At 39.1% G+C, this 27,335-nt stretch overlaps 2 protein-coding genes across 10 annotated transcripts in view; both read right to left on the bottom strand.

Moving 5' to 3' along the window:
• The window catches only part of TNFAIP8 (TNF alpha induced protein 8), a 39,458-nt gene extending 38,970 nt beyond the window's left edge, over positions 1-488 (bottom strand). The window contains exon 1 of the mRNA XM_044446396.1: positions 415-488. Coding sequence (XP_044302331.1) covers position 415 — 1 coding nt within the window. The 5' untranslated portion in view covers positions 416-488. The remainder of the gene's footprint in view (positions 1-414) is intronic.
• Positions 489-9,844: 9,356 nt separating this feature from the next.
• The window catches only part of DMXL1 (Dmx like 1), a 99,086-nt gene continuing 81,595 nt past the window's right edge, over positions 9,845-27,335 (bottom strand). For 4 of the 9 annotated variants that reach the window (XM_044446674.1, XM_044446676.1, XM_044446678.1 and 1 more), the window contains 11 exons: positions 26,763-26,849; positions 25,968-26,089; positions 25,387-25,528; positions 20,515-20,565; positions 20,180-20,240; positions 18,160-18,287; positions 16,225-16,317; positions 14,697-14,788; positions 14,051-14,103; positions 12,954-13,171; positions 9,845-12,566 (listed from right to left, as the gene is read on the bottom strand). In XM_044446674.1, coding sequence (XP_044302609.1) covers positions 12,342-12,566; positions 12,954-13,171; positions 14,051-14,103; positions 14,697-14,788; positions 16,225-16,317; positions 18,160-18,287; positions 20,180-20,240; positions 20,515-20,565; positions 25,387-25,528; positions 25,968-26,089; positions 26,763-26,849 — 1,272 coding nt within the window. In that variant the 3' untranslated portion in view covers positions 9,845-12,341. Of the gene's footprint in view, positions 12,567-12,953; positions 13,172-14,050; positions 14,104-14,696; positions 14,789-16,224; positions 16,318-18,159; positions 18,288-20,179; positions 20,241-20,514; positions 20,566-25,386; positions 25,529-25,967; positions 26,090-26,762; positions 26,850-27,335 lie in introns of those variants that run through there. The other 5 variants (XM_044446675.1, XM_044446677.1, XM_044446679.1 and 2 more) reach the window with 2 other exon arrangements.

The following is a 27,335-nucleotide window of genomic DNA, read 5'->3' as shown; positions in this document are numbered from 1 at the left end:
GAGAAGTACGCGCCAACTCGGTCACCCACGACTTCCGAATATTTGCTTGCGTCCTAAGGACCAAAGCTCGCTCTTCGTCAATAGGGCGACCTGTAACTCTTGCTAGTAACTTTCGGGCTACGGGCGCTTTGCGCAAAGAAGAAGAAAGTCTCAGATCTTGCAAGGGAAGCGCGCCTCCCACCCACTGAAGCTGAAGCGCCAAGCAAGACTCAGCCAAGTCTGGCACGTTCCTCTCCCGCCAGGCAGCCGAGAAGGGGGCGAGGAAGGTCTGCCGGGCCGGCGCTTCCCTCGGAGCGCACCCACCCGCGCAGCCCCCGCCCGGACGCGAGCGCATTCCTTCCTTCGCCCTCCCGCGCCCCGCGCAGCAGGCTGCTGCCCCACCGCCCCGCGGGCTGTAGGAACAAAGCCACTCACTGTGTGTCCCGGAGCAGGAGCGCGCGAAAGCAGCACCTGGGCGACTCCAAGCCTCTCTACCGCGGCCCAGGCACGCGAACGACTGGGCTGCAGGAGGCGGCGCGGCGAGCCAATGGCCGCGGCGCGAGGAACCCGAGGGGCGGGCCCGGCGAGGCTCCTGGGCGCGCGCCTGAGGGGTTTGAAAGGTGCGCGGAGAGGGCGCCTCTTCCTTTGTGACGCGCGCGCGCGCGCGGGCGAGCAGGCAGGCGTCGAGAGCGGGGCGGGGGCCTTCGCGGGCTGGAGGGAGCGCGGGGACTCGCCTCCGAGCTATTGCACTGGAGTTGCTTGGCTCGATAAGGAGGCGGCGGCAGCGCACGCGTGTGGCGGCGGAAGGCCGACGCCCGTGGCCCCTGGGGCGCGCCTCCTGCCTGCTCGTGCCCCGCCGGGAGTGACTCACGCGCTGTCAGGGTCGCTTCGCTCCTTTGCAGCGAGCTGCGGAGACTTGCACAGGAATGGGGCTCACCGTACTGCGCGCCGTCAGGTCTCCCCCTGTAGTAACTCCTGGCTAGGTGGGCAGGAGAGAAGCCAGGAGGAGGGAAAACTAGCCGTGGTTTGGTTGCCTGGGATAGGCATGGCAATGCCTAGGTTCGCATGATAACGGGGGAAAGCTGGAGTGGCTTCCTTGTGCTGCCCTTGTGTGCACCAGCTGCTTACTCTCACAGTGCCACGCAGCTGCTCCAGACCAGTGCAACATGCCGTGAGTTCCAGGGTAGCTTGGGAGCTATCTCTGCTGTGCACCATGATGGGTTTGGATGACAGCGCATCCTGCCCACTGTGAGGGTAATTAGGCAAAATCTGTCAGGCAGGAGAAGAAGCCACTGTGTCTTCCTTTCCTGGGTGATCATGCACTTCCAGTCAATTTATAGGTAAAGCAACTATCTGTGGCTAATATAAGCCACTATAATAAGGCTCCAAAGGCTCCTGATTATGGAAATGACCTGTAGAGCAGCAGGGAACAGTCTTAACTCTGGACTTCAGCAGGCAGGGTTTTTAAAAATCATTGCATTGAATATATATGTCCCCTCTTTTTTGAGCCTTTCATTTTAGCTTTACAGTCTTGAACGTCTGCTATTTAGGAAGCCTAAACAGAGGTTTTAGAAAGGGAAAGACTTACATTATTGACACAGGTGCAGCCTCTCCTATTTTGTTTTCTTTTAACAATGTTGCACCTGGACACAAACCTCTCATAGCTGCACAATAATTAGCACATTATTCTGCTCCAGATGAAAAGCTTCTGGACTGTCCTAGAACCAAATAGCCTTGAACCTGAAGCAGTCTTTCAGTCTTCCCACTGGAATTAAAATGCAAATATTCTCTATGAATGCACAATGAATGCTTACTGAGTGTTTTAAATGTTTTTGCAAGTTCTATGTAAGGAGTAGAAACAACTCCAACCACTTTCCACCTCTTTCTCCCTCTGATGGTGGGTAAAAAATAATCTCTGAATGGAAGAAGCCCACATCCAACCTTTTATTAATCACATGAAGCCCCCACATACTAAAATGTTCATTTTTCCATTTTCCATTGACTTGTTCTACCAATGACCCCATGCTATGCACATCTGAATAGGCTTTCATGTGGACTGGAAACCTGTGTGATCAAGATTTTGGTTCACATCAAGCCTATATGCCTCTGGTCCCTGAACCCACTGATACTTTTAGCATGATTAACATGTGAAAGGAAAACATTTTTCCTTGAATGCAGTCCCTGTCTGAACATTTGGGGTGATCATATTTATGACTAGCTGCAGGGTCTTCCAATTTATATAGAATCAGAATAGTAGAGTGGAAGGCGCAAGAATGTCATCGGGTCCAAGCCCCACTTTATGCAGGACAGAAATGAAAGTAACACCTCAACAGCTCTGTCACTTCTGTTTTCCATAGTTTAGTTATACTGATGCCACTTTGCAAGTCAGTTTATTGCCCAAGGAAAGGGCAAGAAATGGAAGGATGTTCACAAAAATATGTTCACCAAAAAAAAAAAAAAATCATGGGTAAAGGGTTGTGTTTAGACAAGGAATACCTGGGTTCAAATCATCACAAAATTCAATGGGTAAGTATTGGGTGGATCAGAATGATGCACTGCCTTGCAGAAATATTCAGCCTGACCACTTGGACTTTTCTTCCTGAAGCTGAAATAGATTTAATTGGTGTTTTTACTATTTGGTCAATACAAGATATTCAACCCTGAGAAGGCGCAAAATATTTTTATTACGTCTCTTAAATAAAAGTTAAGTAATTTTCTGGCACTTGCTGGTTGGATAAGCATTCACCCTCTTCACTGGGATGCCCCTGAATAAGCTATGGTGCTACCCATTCAACTGCAACTCTGCCTAGAGGAGGCTGTCAGCAAAAGCTCAGTGACCAGGTCAGGAAGGCATTAGAGAAGCAACCAAGAGGTCGGTGATAAATTGCTGGAGAGATCCACAGCTGAGATGGGAGAAACCATCCCTGGAAAGAGCTGGGCTTTGTAGAAGAACAAGAAGAAAGCCATGGCCAAAAAAGGCAAATATCAAAACTCATTTGGAGCTTTCAGTAAGTCATGTAGAAGACACAGCAATAAGTAGAACAAGACTCTGATCTGATGAGACTAAAACAGAACACTTGGGCCCTTCCACAAATAGTTGCATATGGCACAAAGCCGACAGTGCTTCTTACCCTGAGAACACCATTCCCACAATGAAGCATGGTGGTGGCAGTATCTTTCCAGGGAAGCTTTTCCTCTGCGGATAGTGGGAAACTGGTCAGGACTGAGCATCAGATGGAAGGAACAAAATACAAGCTAATTCTAAAGGAAAACTATTTTAGTCTCCAAGTGTCCTGGGGCTGGGGCAGAGGTTCATCTTCTTGGCAGACCAGGACTATAAACCCACAGCCAAAATAACACTGGTACTGGTAGGGTCTTAAAACAAGAACCTGAATATCTTAGTTTGCCTTAGTCAAAACTGTGACCTCACTGCAGTTAAGAATCTGTGGCAAGACTTGAAAGCTGCTGTTCACCAGCAGTCCCCTTTCAACTTGACAGAGCCAAAGCAGCTTTTTCGGAAAGAATGGTAAACATTGTTGAATCCAGATGTGCAAAGGGCAGAGAGTTATCCAAGAAGACTCACAACACTAATTGCTGCCAAGGTGCTTTTACCAAGTACTGACTCATTGAGGTGACACTTGCTGCAGTAATTCCCAGTACAAAAGCTGCTGCTCATTTTTAATATACATCTTGTCTTTGGTAATGGCAGTTGCCATACCAAAACAGCAAGTCAATCTCCAGTTGCATGAGGTTCTGCTCTGAATGTATCCCTTTTTTGGATCCAAAGCCTTCTCCAACCTGGTGTTTTCAACATGTTTTGGACTTTTGGCCCTGACCAACAAGGGCACTGGTCAAAAATTCTGAAAATTGTACTCCAAACCATCTGGGAGACACCAGCTGGGAAGGCTGTTTTACCTTATACAGGCCCTAATATAATCACATTCTGATTCAGATAAATACTTAAGATGCCACTGCCAAAGAAATTATCAGGTTTGGTGGCAGAAGGAGACTGGCTTTCAGTTTGAAAGTTTATAGAAAGCCTCTTGCTACATGATGCTAATTTATTGTTGGGAAAAGCTTTGCTAAGAAGGTACCAAGATAAACCACAGGCTACTGTGCCAGTTAGTTTTGGATCTCCAGATATGAGCATTCCCACAACAGTCTTCTAAACATCTTGAATGCCTGTTTAAGCAGGGACCTCACAGTCAGCCCTATTAAGAAATTATTTTATTTCTACTGATGGGTATAGGAACTTGTGCATTTTTCTATCTCAAGCAGCAAAATAGTCTCTTGAGTTTGGGTATAATTAACCTTGAATGGGGTGGAAAAGATGCTGGTGCTAACTGCTGCTCCACTTCACGCAGCAAGGTATCCCAAAGATCCCGTTTCAGTTGCTAATTATAGTGATTCTGTGCATGCCATGAAGAACTTTAGTTGAGCTTTCCCTCCCCGCTTTTATTTTTTTTTTTTTTAAATACAGAAGGAAAAAAACCCACAAATACAGCACAATATGACAATAATAATATTACATACAGAAACTCAATTAGTAATTAGAAAAGTAAATAATAGTGTTCCCACCACCCCGGAGACCAATACTACCTCCACTTAATTCACATATTACAACAATTAATAATATATACTTCAATTATATCCATATCCCCTCCAGAAATTCATATAATCTTGATTAAGTTTGCAACCTTTACCTTCTATCAGTAGAACCTTAGTTGAGCTTTAAGAAATAATAGGAACTGTCTTTTAGCATTCCTAATCTAGGTTTAAATGCATCCCTTTTGTTGCTCTCTTCTGTTTCTTTGCACTGTTCATTGTAATAGTGGTCTCTATGTGATATATAATATACATTCAGGATTCTGACCCTATTTCTATCACCATTTGCTTCTCATCTGTCCTTAGTAACTGTGATTGTTTCTTTTGTCATTCATCTAGGCTTCTTTCTTTTTGCTACAGGAAATGACTTTTGGCATACTTCTCTAAAATCATCTCTGGTTTCAGTTCACAGTTCTGGCTCATAGTCAATTAAGTTAAGCCATACAAGCCTGTTATTTATGTGTATATAGAACTCTTCAAGGATGTTATTGAAGTGGTATTTTGGCACTATATTTCTTTTGATCTTTTCCAGATTTATTCTGATGTTTGATATTAAGAGTTCATGGTCAGTTCTGCAATCTGCTCCCTGCCTTGTTTTGGCAGTGAGAATACTGTATTTCCACCTCTTACTTTCAATTACATTGAATTTGATTTATGTATTGGCTATCTGGTGAAGTGCATGCATATAGTAATCTGACTGGTTGATTGAAGTATGTTTATGATAGACTGTTGACTTCACAGAATTTGATCCCTAGGCCAATTTGCCTACCACGTTTGATTTCGCATTGTTTTCTGTTTTTACATTCCAGTCACTTAGAATTACCATCATGTCTTGTTTTGTGTGTCAATTTCTTCTTGAACACATCCATAAAAGTTTTCAATATCTTCTTCTTCAGCATCTGTTGGATTATGGTTATATTGATAGGTTTTCCACAAATTCTGATTGATATTAATTTGGTTGGATTTGGCATTATAGCCCTTACTGCCCATGTAACACTTTGCTTCACAGTTAGAGCTACTCCATTTCTTCTGTCATTTCCAGAATAAAACAGTCTGTGTTTGACTGAAAATGTCCCATTCCATTCCACTTTAGCTCGCTCACAGTGAGAACTTCCAAGTTTAACTGTTCCATTTCCTGTTTTATGGTTTCCAGTTTGCTTTGGTTCATACTTCACATGTTTTATGCTCCAATTATGTGTTGTGCAACATCAGACTTTCCTTTCACCTTTGTGCATATCAGGCACTTTACTTCCTTTTGGCTTTGATCTAGTTGCCACATTAGCAACAGTGTTATTTGTACTTACCCTTTGCTCCTCCCCAGCAGTTTGCTGAGTGTCTTCCAAATTCAGGCAATATCATTTGTTTTTTTTTGGCTTCTTCATCTTGGGGTTTTCAAGGTAATAAGACTCAGAAGCAGTTTACAATTGCCTTTCTCTGCACAGTAGTAACCAGAGTTACCTTTAGAGTTACTGTAATTGTCTGTGAAAGATCATCTGCCACTGCTGTTGCCCTTCCTGAGTTTCTTTGCCCACATCTTCATTAGAAATATCTATTTTCTTCTGCTGATGTGACCATTCCTCCTGAAGAGGGTGGATGCATCTTAGGTGTCTGCACCCTGACCATTCCACCTTGGGTTACCCTGCTAAAGGCCAGCCGGGTGAGAGAGTCTGGAATCCTGACATTTTCTCTGCTTCTCTGACATTCTCAAATCCCCTTACCATGTTACAGTGTGCATTCCGGAGGGATGATACTCCTTGTACAGGAGGATTTTGTAGAGCAAATTCAGCAGTTTTATACAACGGCAGAATAGATACAAAAGTGAATAAAAGCCATTACATACTGCATGAATGCTATTTTAAGAATCTTGCATTTATCACACTTACAACTTGTACTCTGCAACTGACCTGGAAAAATGACCCCTTTTCAGAATCAAATCATTATCCTAAATCATGCTCTATACTTAATCCACAAATATTTTGTATGTTGTCCTGAGCGCTTGAAGAAATAGGACAGGGTATAAATGGATGTAATGAATGAATGAATGAATGAATGAATGAATGAATGAAATATATTGGAAAGGAAAAATTTACACGTACTCCACTCTTCAATTACCTCATGGAGTTAGTTTAGATCTAAAATAGGTTCCCACTTTGTAAATGAATAATAATAAGTTGAAACATTAACTTTAACCTTAACGTACTTCTCTGTTGCTTTTGAATTCAAGGAATTATAATTTTATTGATATGTATGCAACCCAAAGCAACTCTTTGTGCTCCGTGAAGCTTTGCTCATTTTTCGCCATCTGCATTATTAGGAAACTTTAATTTCCAGCCTTTAATAACAACACATTACAATCTTGAATTATCTCGTTTAGATAATTATAAATTGTCTTGAGGGGTTGTTCACCTTTCTAAATGAAAGGTGAGCAGGAAGACTCTTGGTCTACAGCTCTGATTACAGGAGCAGTTAAAAAGTTGACACCCCACCACATTTACTTTTTTCCCTTTTCTCTTATTTTTTACTATATATTTTTATGACACATTATAATATTCTAAGTTGGTGCAATTTAGACTCTTCAGGCATTTTTGTTTGCATATTTTGAAAGGACTCTGGAATGGATCTTTTCTTGATTGATGGTGTCTAATTTGCACAGCTGTTTAATGTTTCTACTTTAGAACTAAGAATTATAAACAGTGTAAACTGATCTTGGCATGAGAATACTAGCTGTGCTTCTTTTCTGGCTTTTAAATTGAGATGAAGGACAATGGCACTTTCTGGACAGCTCAGATTTGAGGCTGAGATGTTGGCTGTGATTCAGATTTTAAGGCATTTCTGCTTATCTACTTGGAAATAACTTTGGAAGGGGTATTCTCTTAATGTCTTGTTTGAACTTTAATAAGACTTTAATTTTGCATTTGTAAACTGTCTCATATTTTTATTCAAGAAACGTGGACATTATAAACTAACCTTGGTTGAAGCTCTGTGCAATGGAAGAGATGGCTGTTTCTTTCCTCCATAGCCATTTTCTGGGAGAGTTGCTGGTGGTTTGAGCTGGGTCATTTTTTGTTGTTTTTCATCTAATCTATACATGATTCAAGGAACAGTTATATCTCTGTGCTGGAACTTGGGAAGGCTGCGATTTTTCTGGGCCTGGTCCCCTTTTTTTATTGTGAGTTTTGGTGAGCAAAGAATAAGTATGATGCACCACGAGAAGTCCATTAGAGCCACCTATTGAACTCAAAGATTGGAAATCAAAGCCCCTACTAAGAAAGTCTGAACAATGCCTCTTTTTAACAAATTAATCCAAACTAGTATTTTAATAGAAATAGAATGGGACTAATAATTCTAACATTAATAGAAGGCTAATTGGCTTTATCTATCTCTGTTTGTCCTTTTTCTCTCCTCTCTCTCTTCTTCCTTCCTCCTTCCTATTTACCTACCTTCTTTTTTGATCTCTCCCCCACCCCACTTCTGCTTTAAGCCACAGGATTAAATTGTGAGCTTATGTACAGTTTGAAGAAATTCAAAAGGTGAATGTGTGGAGGAGCAGAGGAGAAGAGAAGAATTAATGAAAGAAGGAAACCTGAATCGGATGCTGGAAAATTGATAAATTTGAAAAGAGATAATTGTTTAAGCTCTTTAAATTGAATATTAGAGACAAAATGAAGATATCAAACATTAATGAACTTCTTTTCAAGAGAACTAAAGTAGTCTTTCATGAGTCTCAAGAATGTTCCTTTAATATAGTGCCAGAGAGCCTTTCAAAGAGTTATTTGGGTATATGATATAGCTGCAGCAAGAACTGCAGTTGCTTTTGGATGGAAATCATCAGAGCTCCCAACAAGTTAAGAAAAGAGAAATGGATTGGCAGGGTATGCTGTGATGGGAAAGTTAACTGGTAGCGTAGGCACAAGATTGTTAGAGGAATTTGATGATAAATGGAATTTTACTGTGTTCATTAGTGGGGATTGAGTTTACAAAAGAAAAGCAGTAGAGGAGTTGAAATAATTGGAGGATGTGTTGTTGTATAGATTAATGACTTCCTTTTTGTTAAACTTTCATGGAGTGTTGAAGGACAGGAAAAAAGAGAGGTTTGGGGGCTGATTGAATAGGTTGGACCTGTATAGAATTCCCTTGGCAACTTTGTCTATTTTAAGCTTGCTTTGTTCATTATCATTCTTTTGTTTCACATTCTTTTCTATTCATTTATGTTAAGAAAATAAAATTTAAAAATAACATATAATAATCTTGATCAGGTTAGCCACAGAGTTTAAAATATTGCTAGTAAATATGTATCAGGATGTATACATATTTTCAAACCATAGATTAAACAGGGATAGGCAACCTACTGCCCTTCAGACATTTGGACCACAACTAACAGCTCTAGCCAGCACGGCTAATGGCCAGGAATTATGGGAGTACAACAAACCACAGATTCTTGAGTTCAAACATCAAGAATTGATAAAGGGGAATTGGGATTGGTTTAGCATTCCCTTTACTTAACACACAGTTTTGAGGTCCAACAGACCCCTCCAAAGTCCTGGCAGGAGACTAAGATAGTTTTCAAAATGACCCTTGCTATCAGATTTCAAGAAACAATTTAACATAAAACCTGTCAAGTAAATTGGCCTCCACAATGCTAACAAAAAAGAAAGTAAACACATTAAAATAATCTAGGACTAATCCTCTAGATTAATGGAAGGGATTCAATGAACCCCAAGTAAATTACCAATATGAAATCAAGTGTTGCAAGCTTGCATTAGTGAGTTAACTCCAGCACCAGCATGGATTAGAATTTACTCTGTAGGGAAAGAGAACTTGTGGCACCCAAAGGAAATCCTTGGAGTCCCTTGTACTTTTTAAGACAATTATGTCCAGAATTGTTTCTTTCACAAAACCAGAAAAAATCTATTCCAGATATAACAGCACTGAACTGGGATTTATGGCATGGCCAGAATGCTGTAAGGATAGAATGTTTAAGCATTTCATAGTTCAACTTTCCCATTAACTGCAATAGAGGTAAATCAGACCATAGGATAGCATAAAGTCAGAAGCACAAACTTCCTTGTCATCCAAAGGAGGAAGAAGGAAGGGAAGGAGCGCTGCATAAGCCTGAGGTACAGACATGCAATTTACTGTTCTGATACTGATCAGCAGACGGGAACTCATGTAAAATTATCTGAGTCCCCAAAATGTACTCCATGCCGAGGCACGCTTATCTACATATACATTTCATAGTAACTATGGCATTTCAGAAGAATGAATCTCTGCATGATCGTTTATTTATGCATGGGTGTGTAGGTACATGACAATATTACAAGATTTTAGTTATTACCTTAAGAGCATTCTTCATGAAAACACTCACCCATATTTTGAGTAGAAAATCAAAATACACAATATTGGAATCTTGACAAACTTAAAGTGCGAATGAGAAAAGGATTAATAAAGATATTACTTCTCAAAATATAAATTTCCATCTTAATTCCATCTTATCAAAGTAAAAGTGACTGAATTGCAAGTAATCGAAACTGTAATATTTAATACAGTTGGCTGTTTTGCAAATAAAATATAAAAATCAGCAACTGAAAAAATAGGATTTGATCACTAAGTCCTGGAGTGCATCTTTCCACAGTGGTCTTTTGAATTTAAATGTGAAGGGCAACAGTACTTAAAAAAGATTTAAAACATGTACATTTTTTAAAAATGATCATAGCACTAAGACTCACAATCCACTCCTAAACACTTGTGCAGACTGTTTGTTTTTCAGTGTTAATTTTCCCACAACCTTAGTACATCATCACTGCTGATGACTTAGTACTGGCCCCACAATGGTCACATGCCACTCAAAGCACATATTTACTGATGTTAACATGACTCAGGATTAGGTTATTAAACATATGCCTTCCAGACATATGACTAAGAATAAATTTAAACGTCGAATAGCTTACAGTGAGTAGCTGTGCCACTATCACTGTGATTTAGAAGATTTAGCACACAAACCTGTGCACATTTAGACAGAAAAAAATCATACGACCTCTAGCATTTCCTAGGGATTTTTTTCAGTTTATACATGCAAAGTATTGCACCTTTAGCCTTTTGGCTAAGATCAATATAATATCAATTAATTTACACACAATGCAGAGGAACATACAAATCCACTTAACTGCTATAGCTCTTTAAAAGATTGCTCTGCATTTCTTCTCTACAATATTAACATATGTTATTGCACAAACTTAAATCCAGGTTAAGTTCTTAAAAAGAACACTCTTCTAACTAGTGTTTGCACATAGATCTGCTAAAATTACATTGTATAAAACTTACAAAATGTTATTTAAATCTCCTGAGAATATTACAAAATTACGTATACAAGCCCTTCATTTTTGTTTTATTTACAGCATTCATTCCCAGACAAATTTGTTTTACATAAAATTGTACTGATACTGTTTTTTTCACAAAATATTTTAGCAAAAATTGTGTGACTTGCATTTGAATAACCAGTCTCTTACCTAATTTTACATTTACTTCAAGCATTCTACACGTCTAAAGTAAAAGAGTAACTCAAAACAGATAGGTTACATGGTTTTTTTAGCACATAGAAAATGCTGAAGGCTTTGTGCATTTTTATATTTTGGTCAAAACAGTTACTGTATACTATTTTTTACATTTTGGCAAAAAGAAACTTCAACCTCTTACTTCAAGATAGTTTTGCTTTTTAAAGTTACAAATCTATACTATATTTTGTACATTAGAATAGTAATTTTCTTTTGCAACATTTTTGTTTGCCTCAGAAAGATTATTACAAAGCTAAATGCTATGTTCTAGGTGCTGGAAAAGTCAGCATCTTTGGGCTAAATGAAAACAACTTCACCAGAAAGAGTAAATAGCATTATTTGTCTACTTTCTCTTAAATTACTGATACTTTAAACATACAGAATTTTGTAAATGAAAGATTCTCATTCAATATCCTATATAACACATTCCTATACTTCATTCATCAGCACTAAAGCTTCATGTATTAAATTTTAGTATCATTCTTAAAACAGTTTTATGAGGGAGATATTCACACATATTTGCATATTTTTAAACAGGACTCTGATAAAAATATATATATTCTGTATATCTCTTGGTTTAAGGACAAGACTGCCATCCTGATAGCAGTTATTCGAACATGGAAAGTTCCAAAACAGTTTTTCCTTCAGTTCTTCACACTGTAGGAAGGGTTCAAACTGCAACAATGATCAACTTAGATCCCAGGAGTCGATTATTAATGGTAGTTCACTATTAGAATGCTTTCCTACTGAAAGTGCCAGTACAGTCTAGGTATCTGCTTATGGTGATTTTGCATATTTTACACAAGTACAATCCATATTCATAGCTAGCTAGGAATTTGGCAACAGACAGTTCTGTTTATTAGGCTAAGCAAGGTGACAGCATAAGGCTTCCTTATGGAATGGTCTTTAGAGTACAAATGAGAAAGACCATGCTCACCTACATGGGATGAGGCACTACCAAAATTAAAAACACAGAACACTTCAGCAACATACATATTATAAATATTTACTGAATCATCTCAGATTGTTTTTAAGCAAAATCAGAAGGAACTTATTAATCTTTAAGGCATCAGTGCATCAAGGACTAAAGCTCCAAGAAATAAATATAAACATCAGAAAATGTTACTGTGGTACTATCTGTACAATCATCAACATACTTTACACTTGTTAGCTATTTGTAAAATATTTTCCAGTATTAACACTGCTTTAAAGCATGAGTTTGACACCAGTTTTTGACACTTCGCTCAATGAGTTGTATCGATCAGGCAAAATTCTCATCTTTACTGTCCCATCTGCTCCACAAGAGAATATTTGGTTTGCTGGTCCTGTTTCAATTTGCATGACACCGGTTCCAAGATTTCTAAAAATAGACTGTCGAGAATGTTCATTGATGAAAGTATGAAGAAGTTTGCAGGAAGGCAAAGTCCATACCTAAGGAACACCAACAGAAATAAATAAATGTGGTTAGATTTTTGTTTTTCTGGAATCTGACCTTTAAAATTAACACTACATTTTCTACCATTAGCTGTGTTAAAAAGTTTTAACCAGTATGGTATGAGTAGCATACAAGGTTGGTTTTAAAAATATATGGTTCTTGCTGTGAGCTGCCTTATAAAGGAAGGCTAGGTATAAATAGTTTAAAATAAATAAATTAATGACAGATAAAACAGTACTAAGAAGAACCACAGCTAACAACATGAGAGGGGAGTACAAAACTTTAAAGACCCAAGACAAGGCATTTCTCAGGCAATGCTATAATAAACATATAAAAAATCTACTTAATGAATTCTAACAAAACTGAATTGTAGAATGCATTACCTTTATATTTCCTTCTGCAGATCCCGTAACAAAATATTCTTCTGTGGGATCCACAGCAATTGCTTTAACTGCAGAATCATGACTCTGGAAAAAACGCTGTTGCTGCTTTTGGTGAAGATCTATTAAACATGTGTAACCTTTTCTGCCACCTGATATTAGTAACTGATGTTTGGGGGCATATGCTAGGACAGTTGCTCCAGTATCATGACAAGTAAAGGCTGAAATCCAAATAAAAATAAACAACACTTCATTACTATTGAATATTCTTCGACTTGATTTGTCGTCACATAAAGCTAGAGAACACAAGTCTGGAGACGGGATGAAATCACCTGACAGCTCAGTCAGTGGAAAAGGTTTGTCAGAAGCATGCAAGATTGGTGTGGTTAGCTATGGAGTGAACAGCCACAAGAAGTTCTCCTGCTTTCTCCAATTCCATCTACTATTTATTAAACATCTTTGAATCTACCACATTTTATATCCTCTTTTACCTACAAGTTAACTCCATATACATATTTAAAATAAGGAGTTGATCCAAACTAATTGGAATTAAGTCACCAAACAGTCTATGCAGACTGAAAGGCTAAGACAATTGCTTAGAATTATTTATTTTCATCCATAGATCTAAAGTTCCACTCATTACATTTACAGTCTGGCTGTCTTCCTCCTCCCTGTTACAAGAAATACTGCACATTAGCAATGCTCATGAAAAATAGTTAAAGTTCAAAGGTTTTCCATTCCTATGCAGGTGGCTTTGGGGTTTATATTACAACATCTATCCATCTGGAGACCCACTTCCTAAACTAGTAACATCCATCAGGGGAGTGTCCCCTAACAAGATTTTATCTGATGATTTCTAGCACAAGTTTCCATCATGTATTGCCCAGTTTTATTTATGATCTTTCTAATTAACAGTGTGATCTGTTAGAACAACCCTAAACAGGTTACCAGAATCTAACTATAGAGCATGATCTTAATTTCTCAGAAGGCACTCAACTCAATGGGAAACATCACAATAATCTAAAATTTCTAAACTAAACCCATGTATAAATCTATAGTTTAAACCTTTTACATACATTAATTTATAAAATTAAACTTACCATGAATTAAACTACTGGAAGATGCAACCAAAGTATCCCACAGACAAATATTTCTAAAAAGATATTAACATATAAAACATTTAAAAAGATACTACTTTTTTTTTTCTAACCTGAGTGACAATCTAATGAGTCTGCATCAATGGTGAGCAATATCAGATCTGCATAATTTTAAATATATGAGCAACAGATGCTGTTATAATTTCTGTCATGGGTAAAACTACTTTACATAAGTTTCTGTGCAATGTTAACATTCAGAATTAAACTATGAAAAATAAATATAGATACTGCATTGCAGATTTCAGGCAGCAAAAAACACTGTTTACATCAAACTCCTACTTGGTCACTATGGTTTGTATTCAATAATGGCTTTGTACAAGCCAAGAATTCTTGCCAATCCCCCTCCCCCACAATCCCCAGTCCACTGCATCCTCATGTGCCTTGCAAAAAGCTGCTCCTGAGGGTCAGGGGATCCTCTGGAACAGCATGGAACATGAGGCCAGACCGTAGGGTGTGAAAACTGGGCCCTCTGCCTTGTGATGAACCACCATCTTGAGCATAAAGGTACCAGGGATAAAGCCCAATGTAACCAGTAATTTTTCATTTACCTCAAGGTTTACATGTATGAACTAGGAACAAACTTTAGTACCTGTTATCAGTGGACTGACCAGCTGTGGCTATCAAAGATGAAGAACTGATGAAAACAAAATCACTGGCTGTTTTGTTATGGCACTGCCATGTCTGAAGTTGAGTTAGAGATAAGAAAGAAGATTAATACAAGATATTATCTTACACATAATTTGTATTGGAGGTTATGATACAACTGGTAAAATATAGATATATATCAGTTTCAGCTCGAAGAATAAGCAACAAGTTCTTCCTGCTCACTTTTCCTCAAACTGTAGCACCAAGTGCTTTTGAAAACTCTTCAGTTTCAGAAGAAAGTATATTTTGGCATGGAAGTGAGGTTACTGTTAGAGAGAAATAAACACAATACCTTCTTGATTGCATCAGGTTGTGTTACTCTTTGAATTCTAGTATGCTTGCATATTTCAAATGATTCCCTCACTGTTCATTAAAATGTGAGAAAATGTTTGGAACACAAATCTCCAAAAGAAAAATTAAAGTCTCTTTGTTTGGGGCTTTTCTCTACTGAATATCAGCTTGGGAGTGCTCCTCGACCCGGAGCTTTCACTTGAAGCTCAGGTGACAACAGCGGCGAGGAGCGCTTTCCTCCAGCTTCGGCTGATTCATCAGCTGCGCCCCTACCTGGAGTACGACTGCCTTGCAACAGTGACTCATGCGCTGGTGACTTCCCGTCTTGACTTCTGTAACGCGCTCTACGTGGGGCTACCCTTGAAGACGGTCCGGATACTTCAATTGGTTCAGAATAGAGCTGCCAGGCTGCTGACGGGGACTGGACGTTATGTTCACATGACACCAGTTCTCCGTCAGCTTCACTGGCTCCCCATTGAAGTCCGGGCCCAATTCAAGGTGTTGGTAATGACCTATAAAGCCCTAAACGGCTTGGGTCCTGGTTACCTGAAGGAGCGCTTACATCCATATTTGCCCAGTCGCCCCCTGAGATCGGCGGGAGAGGCCCTTCTCCGGGAGCCCTCCGTGAGAGAAATTAGGAGGGTGGCTACTCGGAGAAGGGCTTTCTCAGCGGTGGCGCCTAAGTTATGGAATGCGCTCCCCAGAGAGGTCCGCCTGGCGCCGTCGTTATTTGTTTTTCGGCGCCAGGCTAAGACCTTTTTATTTAAGCAACATTTTAAATGCTAAATACAATTGAATTTTATCTGGCCAGGGCGGCTTATTTTATAATGTGAGTTTTAATTAAGATTATTTTATATGGATTTTAACTTGTTTTATCTATGTTGTAAGCCGCCCCGAGGCTTCGGCGAATGGGGCGGCATAAAAATGTTTTAATAAATAAATAAATAAATAAATAAATATCATACAAATAAGAAAGTAACTGCAATTTTCCAAGATTCTACATCCATTTACTTAGACCTGCATGTACAGACCTGCATGTACAGTACAGTACATGCATGTACAGTACAGAAGGGAATCATATTCAATCAAGAACATAAGCAGCATTTAAAATATTAAGGCATGGACTGGTGTCAGGTGTTAGCAAAAGCAAAAAAGTACGTTAAAAAGAAAATCTAGCTTACCAGGTACGGTCTGGGTGTGCTCCCATTTTGTAGGCAGCTTTTCCAATTTGTCTGATACAGACTTATATATCCATCTCCATCAACAATTCCAAACTGAACAAAATAAAGATATTACATTAAAATTAAAACCAGAAATATATATTGTTAATTTTAAATGGCTCCTTTCTATTTATGCTACAATTTGTTCCAAAGTTCTCCCCACACATTAAAATATGCTATATATATTAAGTAATTGAAATGGTAGCCAGAGTATTCCACAGACTCATGAAATATTAAATTAAATTTAATTTAAAAAGAACAGCGATAACTTCCTGATGGTGGTTGAACAAGAACTGAGGCCTCAGTGGAGCTCCTCCGAGAATGCTGGCATGCCTCGGGGCCAGGCTCCCGCCAAGTACTAATTAATCAGCTTTGGAAGCTTCCCAAATGAGCTCTACACATGTGTACAGAGCCCACATGGGATGCACAAGGAACGGCAAAGGAGAACAAGCATGTCCTTCCATTGTACAAGTGACGTGTCTCCAACATTATCCCCCAAAGTTAACGGATTGAGGTTAAGCTGGCAGTGAAAGCACATACATAGCTATTTGTCACTTCTTAAGGTTCAGAGCCAACCTGAGTTCTGTCACATGAGGCAGTCAGTAGTCTCTTCTTTTTATCTCATTTAATTTGAAGAAACCCCAGTGACATAGTACAACGGCTTCCCTCAGCTTTTCTATGTATGGTTTCAGTAACATTCTCTTTTGCAGAAGCTTCTGACAGATATATTGGTTGTAAGTTCAACTTATTGACTTTATAATGAAAGTCAAAAAACTTTGCTGGTATTTCCCAAGCTGTATGATTATGCCCAGTGATTGGCCACCCTGTAGGAGCTGCTGTCTAAACATCCTGTTATCCCTCTCAGAGTCATCACAGTAAGTTTGCATTTCAGACTGAAATTTGTCAGCCACTAGATCACAGAAGCCTCACTCTCCTTCTCTGCCATCCCCACTTCTGGCAGGCCTGGTACCCCAGTATAACAGTGATTCATGGCCTCCTGTACTTCTAGGCACAACTGCAACTCTTGCATTATTTAATCCAGAATATATGTTTTCAGCTTGTTTTTCAGAAAGAAGTTCATTGGTGGATTTGCCATTTTTCCTGCAGGTAATTGTTTTGGATGCTACATTTAATTTGCCTTCAGTGGAGAATGGGCCACTGCTAAGGCTGTTGTCTACCCTGCAGCTGGCTAAGCACAGCAATAGCAGTTTCACTGAACAGAGCAATCAGCATGTTCACAACTGTGCTGTCTTTGAGCTGCTTTTCACCATGACAGCCCTTTTCTCTTCACTCAAGCACTCTGAGTGTCTTGGGCAAAGAGTAGACGGATGCTCCCCCCCACCCCAATACACACACACAATGACAGTTTGCTCTCTGCTATATCTTCTCGTTGAATCAATTTTTGGGTGCAAGTTTTGGTACTATTATTATCCTAATATAAAAAAGCCTGATAGCTTGTGAAATTGTTGAGTTATGCCCCCATTGTGCCCTCCAACAGGTCTCACATCTCATGCATTTGAACTAGTGACATTTCATAGTCCTGCTTCTGTGCAATAGTAGGAAATTTCAACACTAGCTGATATCCAAGGTTTGTCTAATGTACTTGCATCTACAGACAGACTGGAGTCTAAACCCAGCACAGAGCTTTGTTCAAATTCATATGCTCATCTGCTGTGCTGATAGTTATATTAGAATGGAAATGGAACAATGTTTCTAAACTTATGTATTATTTCTACTTTATTTTCTGGGATCAAAGCAGCAAAAGGAAGGCTCATGCTACACAATTTTGCCATCCAAATACACAGGCTGTTTGCAGATTCTGAGCCAGCCTTCTCTGTAACTAATCCAATCAAAACAAGAAACAAAATTGACAGGCTTTTCCCACAAAACCACTACCTTATTGCCTTGATAATTGAATCTCATCCTTGTAATCCTGGAGTTGCCACCAGACCGAAAACATGCTATTTGCTGAGAATGTCCCCACTCAAACATTCTTACACTGCCATCCTGAGCACCTGTCAAGTCTGCAACAGAAACAAAAACAAGCAAGCAAGCAAACACATCAACGTTTTTTTCACCTGAAACTGCCTAGAGCAGGGCTGTGCCACCTTTCTCTCCTGTCAAGGGCTGTGCGCTGAACAAGGCACCTCCATGGCCCTATTCAGTCATTCACCTGCTTGAGTGTAAAGCTAAAGTGTGGGGAACATGCAAGCCCCATTACACCTATCTTTTGTTTAGACCCTTGCAAGTTGACTGAAAAGGTCTGAAGAGTGCTTGGTGAATTCAGCTGAATGGGCCAACACTGCTCTCTTCAGACCTTCACATTAAGTGTGTGAAGGCCAGCACTGAGAACTGAACCATCAGCGATGCTGGGGCAAAGTTTCTCTGCATGCCTATGTCTCCTCCCACACTTTAGCCCTACACATGAACAGAAGAATCCCTGAACAGGTTTTTTTCCTCTCTTCTGTTCTGCCCAGCAGACTGCTAATGGACAGAACAGATCCATTTTTCTAGAGGACTGAAATGACTGCATTCAGAGATCTTTTCAAATTGGGTAGATCACATGGCTCACCCTGATCTAGAAGTATACTGCTCTATAGATTTCTAGGATAAACATGAGATATGGAGTAAGAGAATGATACACTCTTGTATGATTGCTTCACTGAAGAAGAAGAAAGGGCAATAGCTGGTTGTTTATAATGTGATGTATTTCTTGCATTAAACCAAGTTGGGCAAAACATATTGCAACTCTGCAAGTAAATTATAACACCCTACAGAGCTTGGGACCACAATAGCTGACGGAATGCCTCTGCCAACTGGAATCTACCTAGACAACATGATTAAGGTCTGAGGCTTACCTTCGGTTGTCACTTCCAAGGAAGGCTCAGTTGGTGGCAAAAAGGAAAAGGGTCTTTTCTGATGGCTTGTAGGCTATAGAACAAGCTGCATAACTTACGTACAAGGCCCACTTGGCACAGTCAACATATTTTTGGTGCCAGCTGTTCTACCACAGTGCATTGTATTCATTTACTGTCAGACTGGGTCTTAGGTTAGCCGTGTAAGCTGATCTTAAGATTTAATTTGTTTAAGCTGTTGTAGGTTTTTTTCACATTTGTTTTAAGTTTGGTTTTTAAATTCTATATGGTAACTTTTATGATGTTTTTACTGTTGTGTGTACTTTATATCGTATTCTCTGTGTTATACACTGTCCAGAGAGTTTCAGTTACTGGATGATATAGAAATACAATTGAAGGTGAAAATGATACAGCCCCCACTCTATTAGCTAGCAGATGATAGTGAGGTATAATAGAAGTTGTATATCAAAACATCTGGAGGGTCACATGTTACCTATCCTTGCCTTAAAAGCTTTAGTACAATACTAAACTTAATACATCTTTGTAAAATCAAACCATATTGCATCAAAGACCGTCTGCAGTAATCCGTACCATTCAAAGCACAGCATTTTACGAAAGGTAAGTTTGAACTGTGAACTGCTGAAGTCTGTGGCCTTTCAGTGTTCAGCTAAGTGCTTCAGCTTCACAGATTTCACTGAGATTCAGGGCTGATTAATTAAATCTACAATATGGTTCGTATGACATGCCAGGTTCACTGTGTTTACGTGAGCTGCACTGCATGGCACGTTCCAGTTTGAATATGCAACCCCAAATGGCATTTGCTGGATGTCATCTGAACCTAGCCATCAGAGGCTCTGAAAGGGCTAACAGTCCTTGCATAACCCTACAACAACCTGAGAGTTCTAGGAGCCACTTCACTGCAACAGTTAACTCTAAGCAATATTCAACTTTTCACCTTCATCTTAATCTGTTTTTAAAGGGCTGGTTCTCTTTGCCATGATTCTTTCAAACATTTCTTACATAATAAAAGTAAAGTACTGAAAATATTAACATGGTCTTACAATAAGGTAATGTTGGGTGGGAAGCCATTCTGCGGACATTATTGATAGTCTTCTTGATCATCTGTTGGATGTACAAAATTAAACAGGTAAGTTTGATGCAAATAATCAAAAGCCTATTGAAGGAAAGTAATTATTGATGCAAAGTGCAGACACTATCATGTTTGCTTTCCTTTGTGAATTTGGGATTGAAATATGGATGGTGGTCAATGAAAGCTAAATCCTTCCCTCAGCATTAGCTCACATTTAATGTCAATTGAACTTAACCCAGGTGTGTGAAAGTTTTTGCTCCACAGGTCTAAGGTTCCCAACAGAGACACTCTAAACTGCAATCTTACCTCTTTTCTTGTCAATTCCTTTCTGATTCCATTAAATTTATTGGAATATTCCTGTATATTGTAAAGTAAGTAAGACAGAGGCAGAAGCAGAAGCATGTAAGAGAGAGGTAAACAAACTTTTACAAAAATTAAGTAGGAATGAAGAAGTTAGGTTTTGCATTTAATTAAGCACAGATTTAGATGTGCATTATTAACATTAATTGGAAAATAATTTAATTATCTAGCCCTTGGATAAAGAGCACATATTTCAGTAGACATGAAGCTAAGAACATAGGTATGAGTTCTGTTAATAAAACATGTATTTTTTAAAAAGTTTCCTAAATGAAATAGTCCATGGTATTTTTAATTACAAATAACAATACAGGTATTTGTAATATTTGTAAGAATATTTTAATATTCTTAGACTCACCAATACAGAAGATCTAAAACAATGTGTGAACAAAATGCTGACAAATTTCTTAGAAAGCAGTTCAACCCTTAGCTTTAAAAGGATGCCAATTCTGTGGCTACTATTCAACTGCTTGGACAATTTAATTACAGCTTTCAGGCTCTGTTATCAGAGACACATTAATTTTAAAAATGAGAAAAAAGACACCTGTGTATGACTGAAATTCTAAAATTGTATGTGTAGGCTGAAGAATACAGTGCAAGAAAAAAAAACAGTTACAGCTATGTAGAAAAATATGGGCAATTATATTTGCAAAACAACAACACTCCCCTCCCAAATTATAAGTTTTGTAGCACCTTAAAGACTAACAAATATATTCAGGCACAAACATTCATGGACACTGTCCACTTTATCAGATTCATTTAGTGTTAATCTCAAAATGGCACACTTATACTGTATATAAAACACATGCTAGGGGCAGGATGTGGGGGGATGTAAGGGAGAATTTAAATATAAAAACTACTGATAGTGGTAATTATCCTAATAGCTGCCACTCACAAAATGCCTGATAATGAAGCGTATATCATTACAATAGTAAGCTGATTAAAACACATAATATGAGGAAAATGCCACCACTTTTGCCAGAGTTGATCTATCTATTTACCTATCTATCACACTTATATCATGCCCCATAGACCATTAAGCTCTCTGGGCAGTTTACAAAATTTCAGAGTTGAATAATTGTACTTGAGCAATTTCAAGTTAATATCTGCCTTTGTAATTTTTTTCTTCGAGAATAGCTTTCTTCACATCATTGACAGAGTCCTTGGAGGTTGAAATACTCTCTCACTGGTTGTTAAATGATGCTGCTCCATATGTCAGGTCTGTATCCATTTATTTTGAGTACACAGACTGGTTTGTCCTATGAATAAGGTAGTAGGACATTACTTGTGAATGATGGCATGTATCATATTAGAAGATGAGTAGGTAGATGAACCATTGATACTATGAACAGCAATACTAGGAACTTTAATAGTTAGATTTTAAAGTAGGTATGCCAGAGTAGATATGGGGACAAAGTTGGTATCTGTGTCTGCCACAGGGTCAGGTTCATGCACAGTTCTCTTGGCTGCAATGTCTGTTGTTCCTCACGAGTAACCTTTGTAGGTTTCTGGTAGCCTACCTAAGCTTGTATCAGAATCATTTTGTTAGTCTATAAGGTGTCACAATACTTTGTTTTAGCTGCCACAGGTTAATACAGCTAACCATCTGGAGTACCTTCATCAAAGTGCCTCAACTATTATTGGCGGCTCAACAGAGAGTATTTTCCATAACCAGTGTTTATCTCTATCAATGTTTAGTGATGAAGAATTCAACTTTGTTCAACATTGTGCATCTGCTTTTGCCCTTCTTGAGTAAAATCTGAAGTGAGAATTCAAAATTTATCCAGTACACATTGCGCAATTTGCCTCCAAGCTCAACATAAGAAAAATGGCATAATTCCCCTCCTTCTGATATTACTAATGATTTATCTGTTTTGATCAAGAATTCATGTGCACATTTTTTTATTTTTTGCAAGTTATAGCTATTTTTTGCAAGTTAAGTCAATGCACCCTTAGTTGATTTACAGCATGCTCAAATAACTGCTATAATGTTAACTGTGCTTACATAGGCATTTTTAAAATATGCATGAATTTAATCCTCTCACAAAAGGTGTACTTGCTACTGTGAACAGAGGAAGTGAAGAAGGTGACTTTCAAAACCCCCCTTTTCCTGCAGCCTGTTGTGCCATCTGTCATACTGTCTAGGTTTGCACAATAAATTAGGCCATGGTGTTTATAAACCACATTGGTTTAAGCATTTTCCCATGCGGTAGTTTATAATCCATTCCAACTAGGTATAGCTAGTTGTAGGTTTGATACACCTACTATGGCTTTTTGTTTTATTTGAACCCAAATTGATTGTAGCAGACAACTCAAGTGACAGTTGAAGGTTCTGGCTCTCAGTTGATGTTACACTTAAGCATTGGAAAATTTTGCTTGGGTTTGAGCAGCACACTAAATCACTGGCAGGGGTGGCTCAGCATATCCTGTATACCTTACCTTGGAGTACCTTAGGACATAGCCTTGGCTTGTTTTAGGTTTTAGAAAACCCTCTGTGTCTTAACTGGTCATCCAAACTGGAGGTCATGCTAGGCGATGATATTGCCAATCAAACAAGGGTCCCTTGGCACAAATGCCTAAGAAGGGTTGTTGCTCTGGCCCAAGAACTCTGGCTACCCTGTGCTGCCTTCCTGCTTAAGCCCTGCTTGGGACTTGAGACTGAGGAGGTATGTGGCAGGGAAAGGGCCTACTGAACTTGGCTTCTTTGAGAGAAAGCAGCTGAACAGGCCTTTCCTGCCATCTCCTGCAACCCCACTTGCAAAGTCCTCACTAACTGGGTGGGAGGGGGTGATTTTGCCTGTCAGTACCCCATGCACACATGGCACTGACAGAGAATTGCCCCACTCTCAACTCCACTGGGAAGCTTGGGGGGATCCTGCCTGTCAGTGCCCACGCCCCCTCTCCTGCTGCAGCCTGCCACAACTGAGCAAGGGAGAAGGGAAGGCAGCAGTGAAGAAAGTGGGGTGTCAGTCTATGTCCCTTGGTGCTGCAGCCCAGCATTTCCTGAGAGAGCAGCTGCAGGGAGTGACAGGAAGAAGGGGAGGTGATACTTGTGGACCTCTGTTGTGCCTGATCATTTGCTGGCACAGGTGTCCCCCTGCCCCACCAACTTTAAGGCACAAGTGGCTGGACAGGTACCTTGGGCTTACAAGTATCATGCAGACCTAGCTGGAGAATGAAGGCAAGCACTGACTAGCTTCACAAAACATTATGACCTTGGTGACTTATAAGCTGGGGGTAGCTTGGCATGTTGTCTGAACCCAGCCGGAGTGGTTAACAAACCATGTTGTTTCAGACAACAGCATGCCATTCCTGACTTAGAAGCTACCACAGCTCCTCCTCCCTCCTCTTCCCCTTCTCAGTCCTCCTGCAGCATCTCAGCGGACACTACCAGAGAACTGAGAGTCTCACTTGAGCTGCAATGAGCCAATTATCCCTGGCTAAATAAAAAGTGGCCTCAACCAAGAGATGGGGAAGCCAGTATGCTGTTGGCCAAGTCAGAGTGGACTGAGACACAGGAATCCAAATGAAAAACAGAGAAAGAAGGCAAAAGGAAAAAGCAAGCAGAGAACAAAGAACAGAGGATAAGATTCTATCAGTTCTAATCCATCTGTACCAGGAATGCACTAGATGGTCATAGGTAAGCTGCTCTCTTCAGCCCCACCTCAATTTGCAGCAATGACATCTATGTGTAGAATAGTGAGGTACTGTACAGATTTACTGTAATGATTACATTAAGGTAATGTTTTGTGAAGCATTCTGAACATTCTATATAACACTACAGATGATGGGAAAAGAATATCCTTCACAAGGTTGGCTTGGAAAGCATTAAATGTTGAATAAGGAAAAGAATCCACTGTAAAATTAGAAATAAATGGCCAGATCTGCCATGAAGAAAGCAAGGAAAGCAAAACTCTAGGCTCATCTGGGATCTGTCCGGCCATTTCCGTCTGTCCAACATGAAGAATCCTTTGCAAAATAGCCACAGCATGTGGATTTTCACGGAGCCTCCCTTCTGCACTAGTGGCAACATCTCTGCTTTCTGAGAGGAAGAGGTTGTGAAGCAAGCATGAGTGGGAGCAAGCTTCATTTGTCTCTTACCTCACTTTCTTGTCTCACAGTTGCAGCCATGAAATCTCTGTATTGCTAGTGGTCATTCTGAGAGAAAGGAATTCTGATCCTATATACCCAGGTCCCAAATCGCAAATGCACTACTTAAAGTTGTGTTTCCGGGTTTTAATTGTAATTGTTATTTGTTTTGTATTTATTTATTTCTGTGAGCTGTCCTGAGGCTATATAGCAAGGGGACGGCATATAAAAACTTCAAATAAATAAATAAATAAATAAATAAATACAATTGATCTAACTACTTTAAAGTAACTACTTGCATGGTCAAGCCTCTCCAATATTGTTTGTTATACTAAATCTAATAATATCTACCTGCTGTCTTTTGGCATGTTCAAAGTGCTTCCTATACATTTTTATATATTCCAACGCCATGTATGGATTGGCTATCCTTATGAATTCTGAACTAGGAATGACTTGACCATCATGTTCTGTATTACTGCAGCATACTAGTTTCTTTCCTATCCAATGGAGCAGGTTCTCTTCCTTGAAAATAACTGTTAAGGATGTGGAATCACACATATACAGGAGGACTGAGAGTTGGTTAAAGTTTCTGAACTTAATACATTGTCAAATGCATTTTTAATAGGATGATTCAGAACTGCATATATTTATGAACAAGTTATTAACAATACAAGCATAAAATGTTGCTATTAAGAATATAATTAAAGGATTTGTCTATAATGAATTACTCACCACAGCGGCACCTCTGCCAGTCTGTGTACCACCAAGCCAGGGCACGTTGATTGGTGTACCAGGATTGCTGTGAGTATAGGGCGTAGTTCCCTGCATATTTCCCAAGTCATCATGAGCATGTATAACTAAGAAGTCATCAGCTCTGTAAAGGAAAGTAGTATAACCAGGATTGACTGCATGCTCATGACATATTCATATTTGATAGCTCATGAAGTATTGCCAAAGATTTAGACTCAGGCAGGATGTTCCTGACCCTCAGAATCCAGAATCCACTCAGTGGCTGAGTTCAGGCAGACCAGTCTTTTGGGACAGCAAGTTCCAACATTAGTCCTTGTATCAATGCAGGTGCACTGCAGTAGTGCAAGCAATGAGGAAATAATTGTCCAGGCCTTAATGTGAACAGAGTTGAAAGGAGATAGTTGCAAGACTGATTATCAGTGAAAATCAGGACTGATCTAATGACACTCACAAGCTCAATATTTTAACAGGCTTTTAAAAATTGGCTCTGTTCAGAAAATTATAGGATATAATATGCAAGTCAAGAGATGTAGTCAAAGGAGAAAGGTAAAAGGAAGAAATACCCTTTAGCTTCCACTTCTAAATCTTCATCAACCCAAGTGTAGATTTGTGTAGCTAGAATCCCAGAAACATCTAGTTCTTGAATGTCATGACTTGAAGCTATTGCAATGCAATTCCTGTTGGCCTAAAGGACACAATAGCAAACGGAAAAATGGTGAATGGATTTAAATACTTCTATTTAAATCTATTTGCATTTCACTATTCTTTCTTCACTGGTAAGATGAAAGGTCCATCTTAGTACAGCACCATAAGTGTGACAAAACATTACAAGCTGACAGGATGAATGGTTTAGGTTATTTGAACCCATCCAATAAGGCTCCTCTTCTTTCCCTTGGGACTACAGCGGCTTAAAAATATAGTACCATCACTGGAGAATATCCATCCAGTTCAGCACCTGGTTCCATAAGTGGTCCACTAGTTGCTTCAGGAAAACCACAAGCATGGTTGAAGTAGCCATATCATATCTAACAGCAACATTTGGGTTAACATTGGTTTTCAAGTGGCCCATCTGCAAGGGAAGCTGTTCACTTAAAGACTTCTCACTTAGTGCTGAAACCTCACTGTTCCACTGCAATTATCTATTTATGCTTTTGGCCATTTTAAGAACATGGGGTTTATAGCAAGGAACATAACCATTAATGCTGAAGGAAAAATGGTCTATTTCCAGATGGTAGAACTTGACAATTTATAAGAATATCTATGTCACTCTGGTAAAATTACAGTAATTCTTGCTTTTTAAGGGAAACTATGACATTTCATAATAGTTAGAGAAGTTTCTCTTCTGATTGTTTGCATACCTTGTTAACAGCAAATGCAGTAATAATGTCAGACTCTTTATGGATAATCCTTGCTTTATTTCCAGGGTATCCCATGTCAGTCTCTATCTATAGTAAAAACAGGGAAAATACAGAAATCCCTATTAAAAGAGTAAGGTATTTATCTTTTTAGGCCACATTAAAAAAATTAAGGATAAACATTAGGTAAGAATAAGATCAGCACTATATATAAAAAGTTACTTCTATTAGTTCAAGGTAGTCCAGTAAAAAGTATGATAATGGTTCTGGAATCTATCTATTTTAACCACTAATTTGCATTGAGTTAAACTCCTAATGAAACTAAAAATAAAAGATAGTAGGGAAGTTTCACAGAAATACAAACCATGTGTACCTACATAATATTTTAAAAGAACTATCAATTATTTAATTGCTCAGAAGCATGTTACTAATACTGTGCAATTTTTAGTGTTGTTAATACCCATATAAACAGCAACAACATAACGGAAAGATTTCAGTTTTCCAGTATTCATATATAATTGTGTAGGCCCTCTTAACAAACGCAAGCACCTGCATACATATGTATGAGCCTGGCAT

Source organism: Varanus komodoensis, unplaced genomic scaffold, assembly GCF_004798865.1.
Source record: "Varanus komodoensis strain SLA01 unplaced genomic scaffold, ASM479886v1 scaffold5, whole genome shotgun sequence".
In the NCBI taxonomy this organism is placed as follows: Eukaryota; Metazoa; Chordata; class Lepidosauria; order Squamata; family Varanidae; genus Varanus; species Varanus komodoensis.
This window is presented reverse-complemented; position numbering and strand designations above follow the sequence as displayed.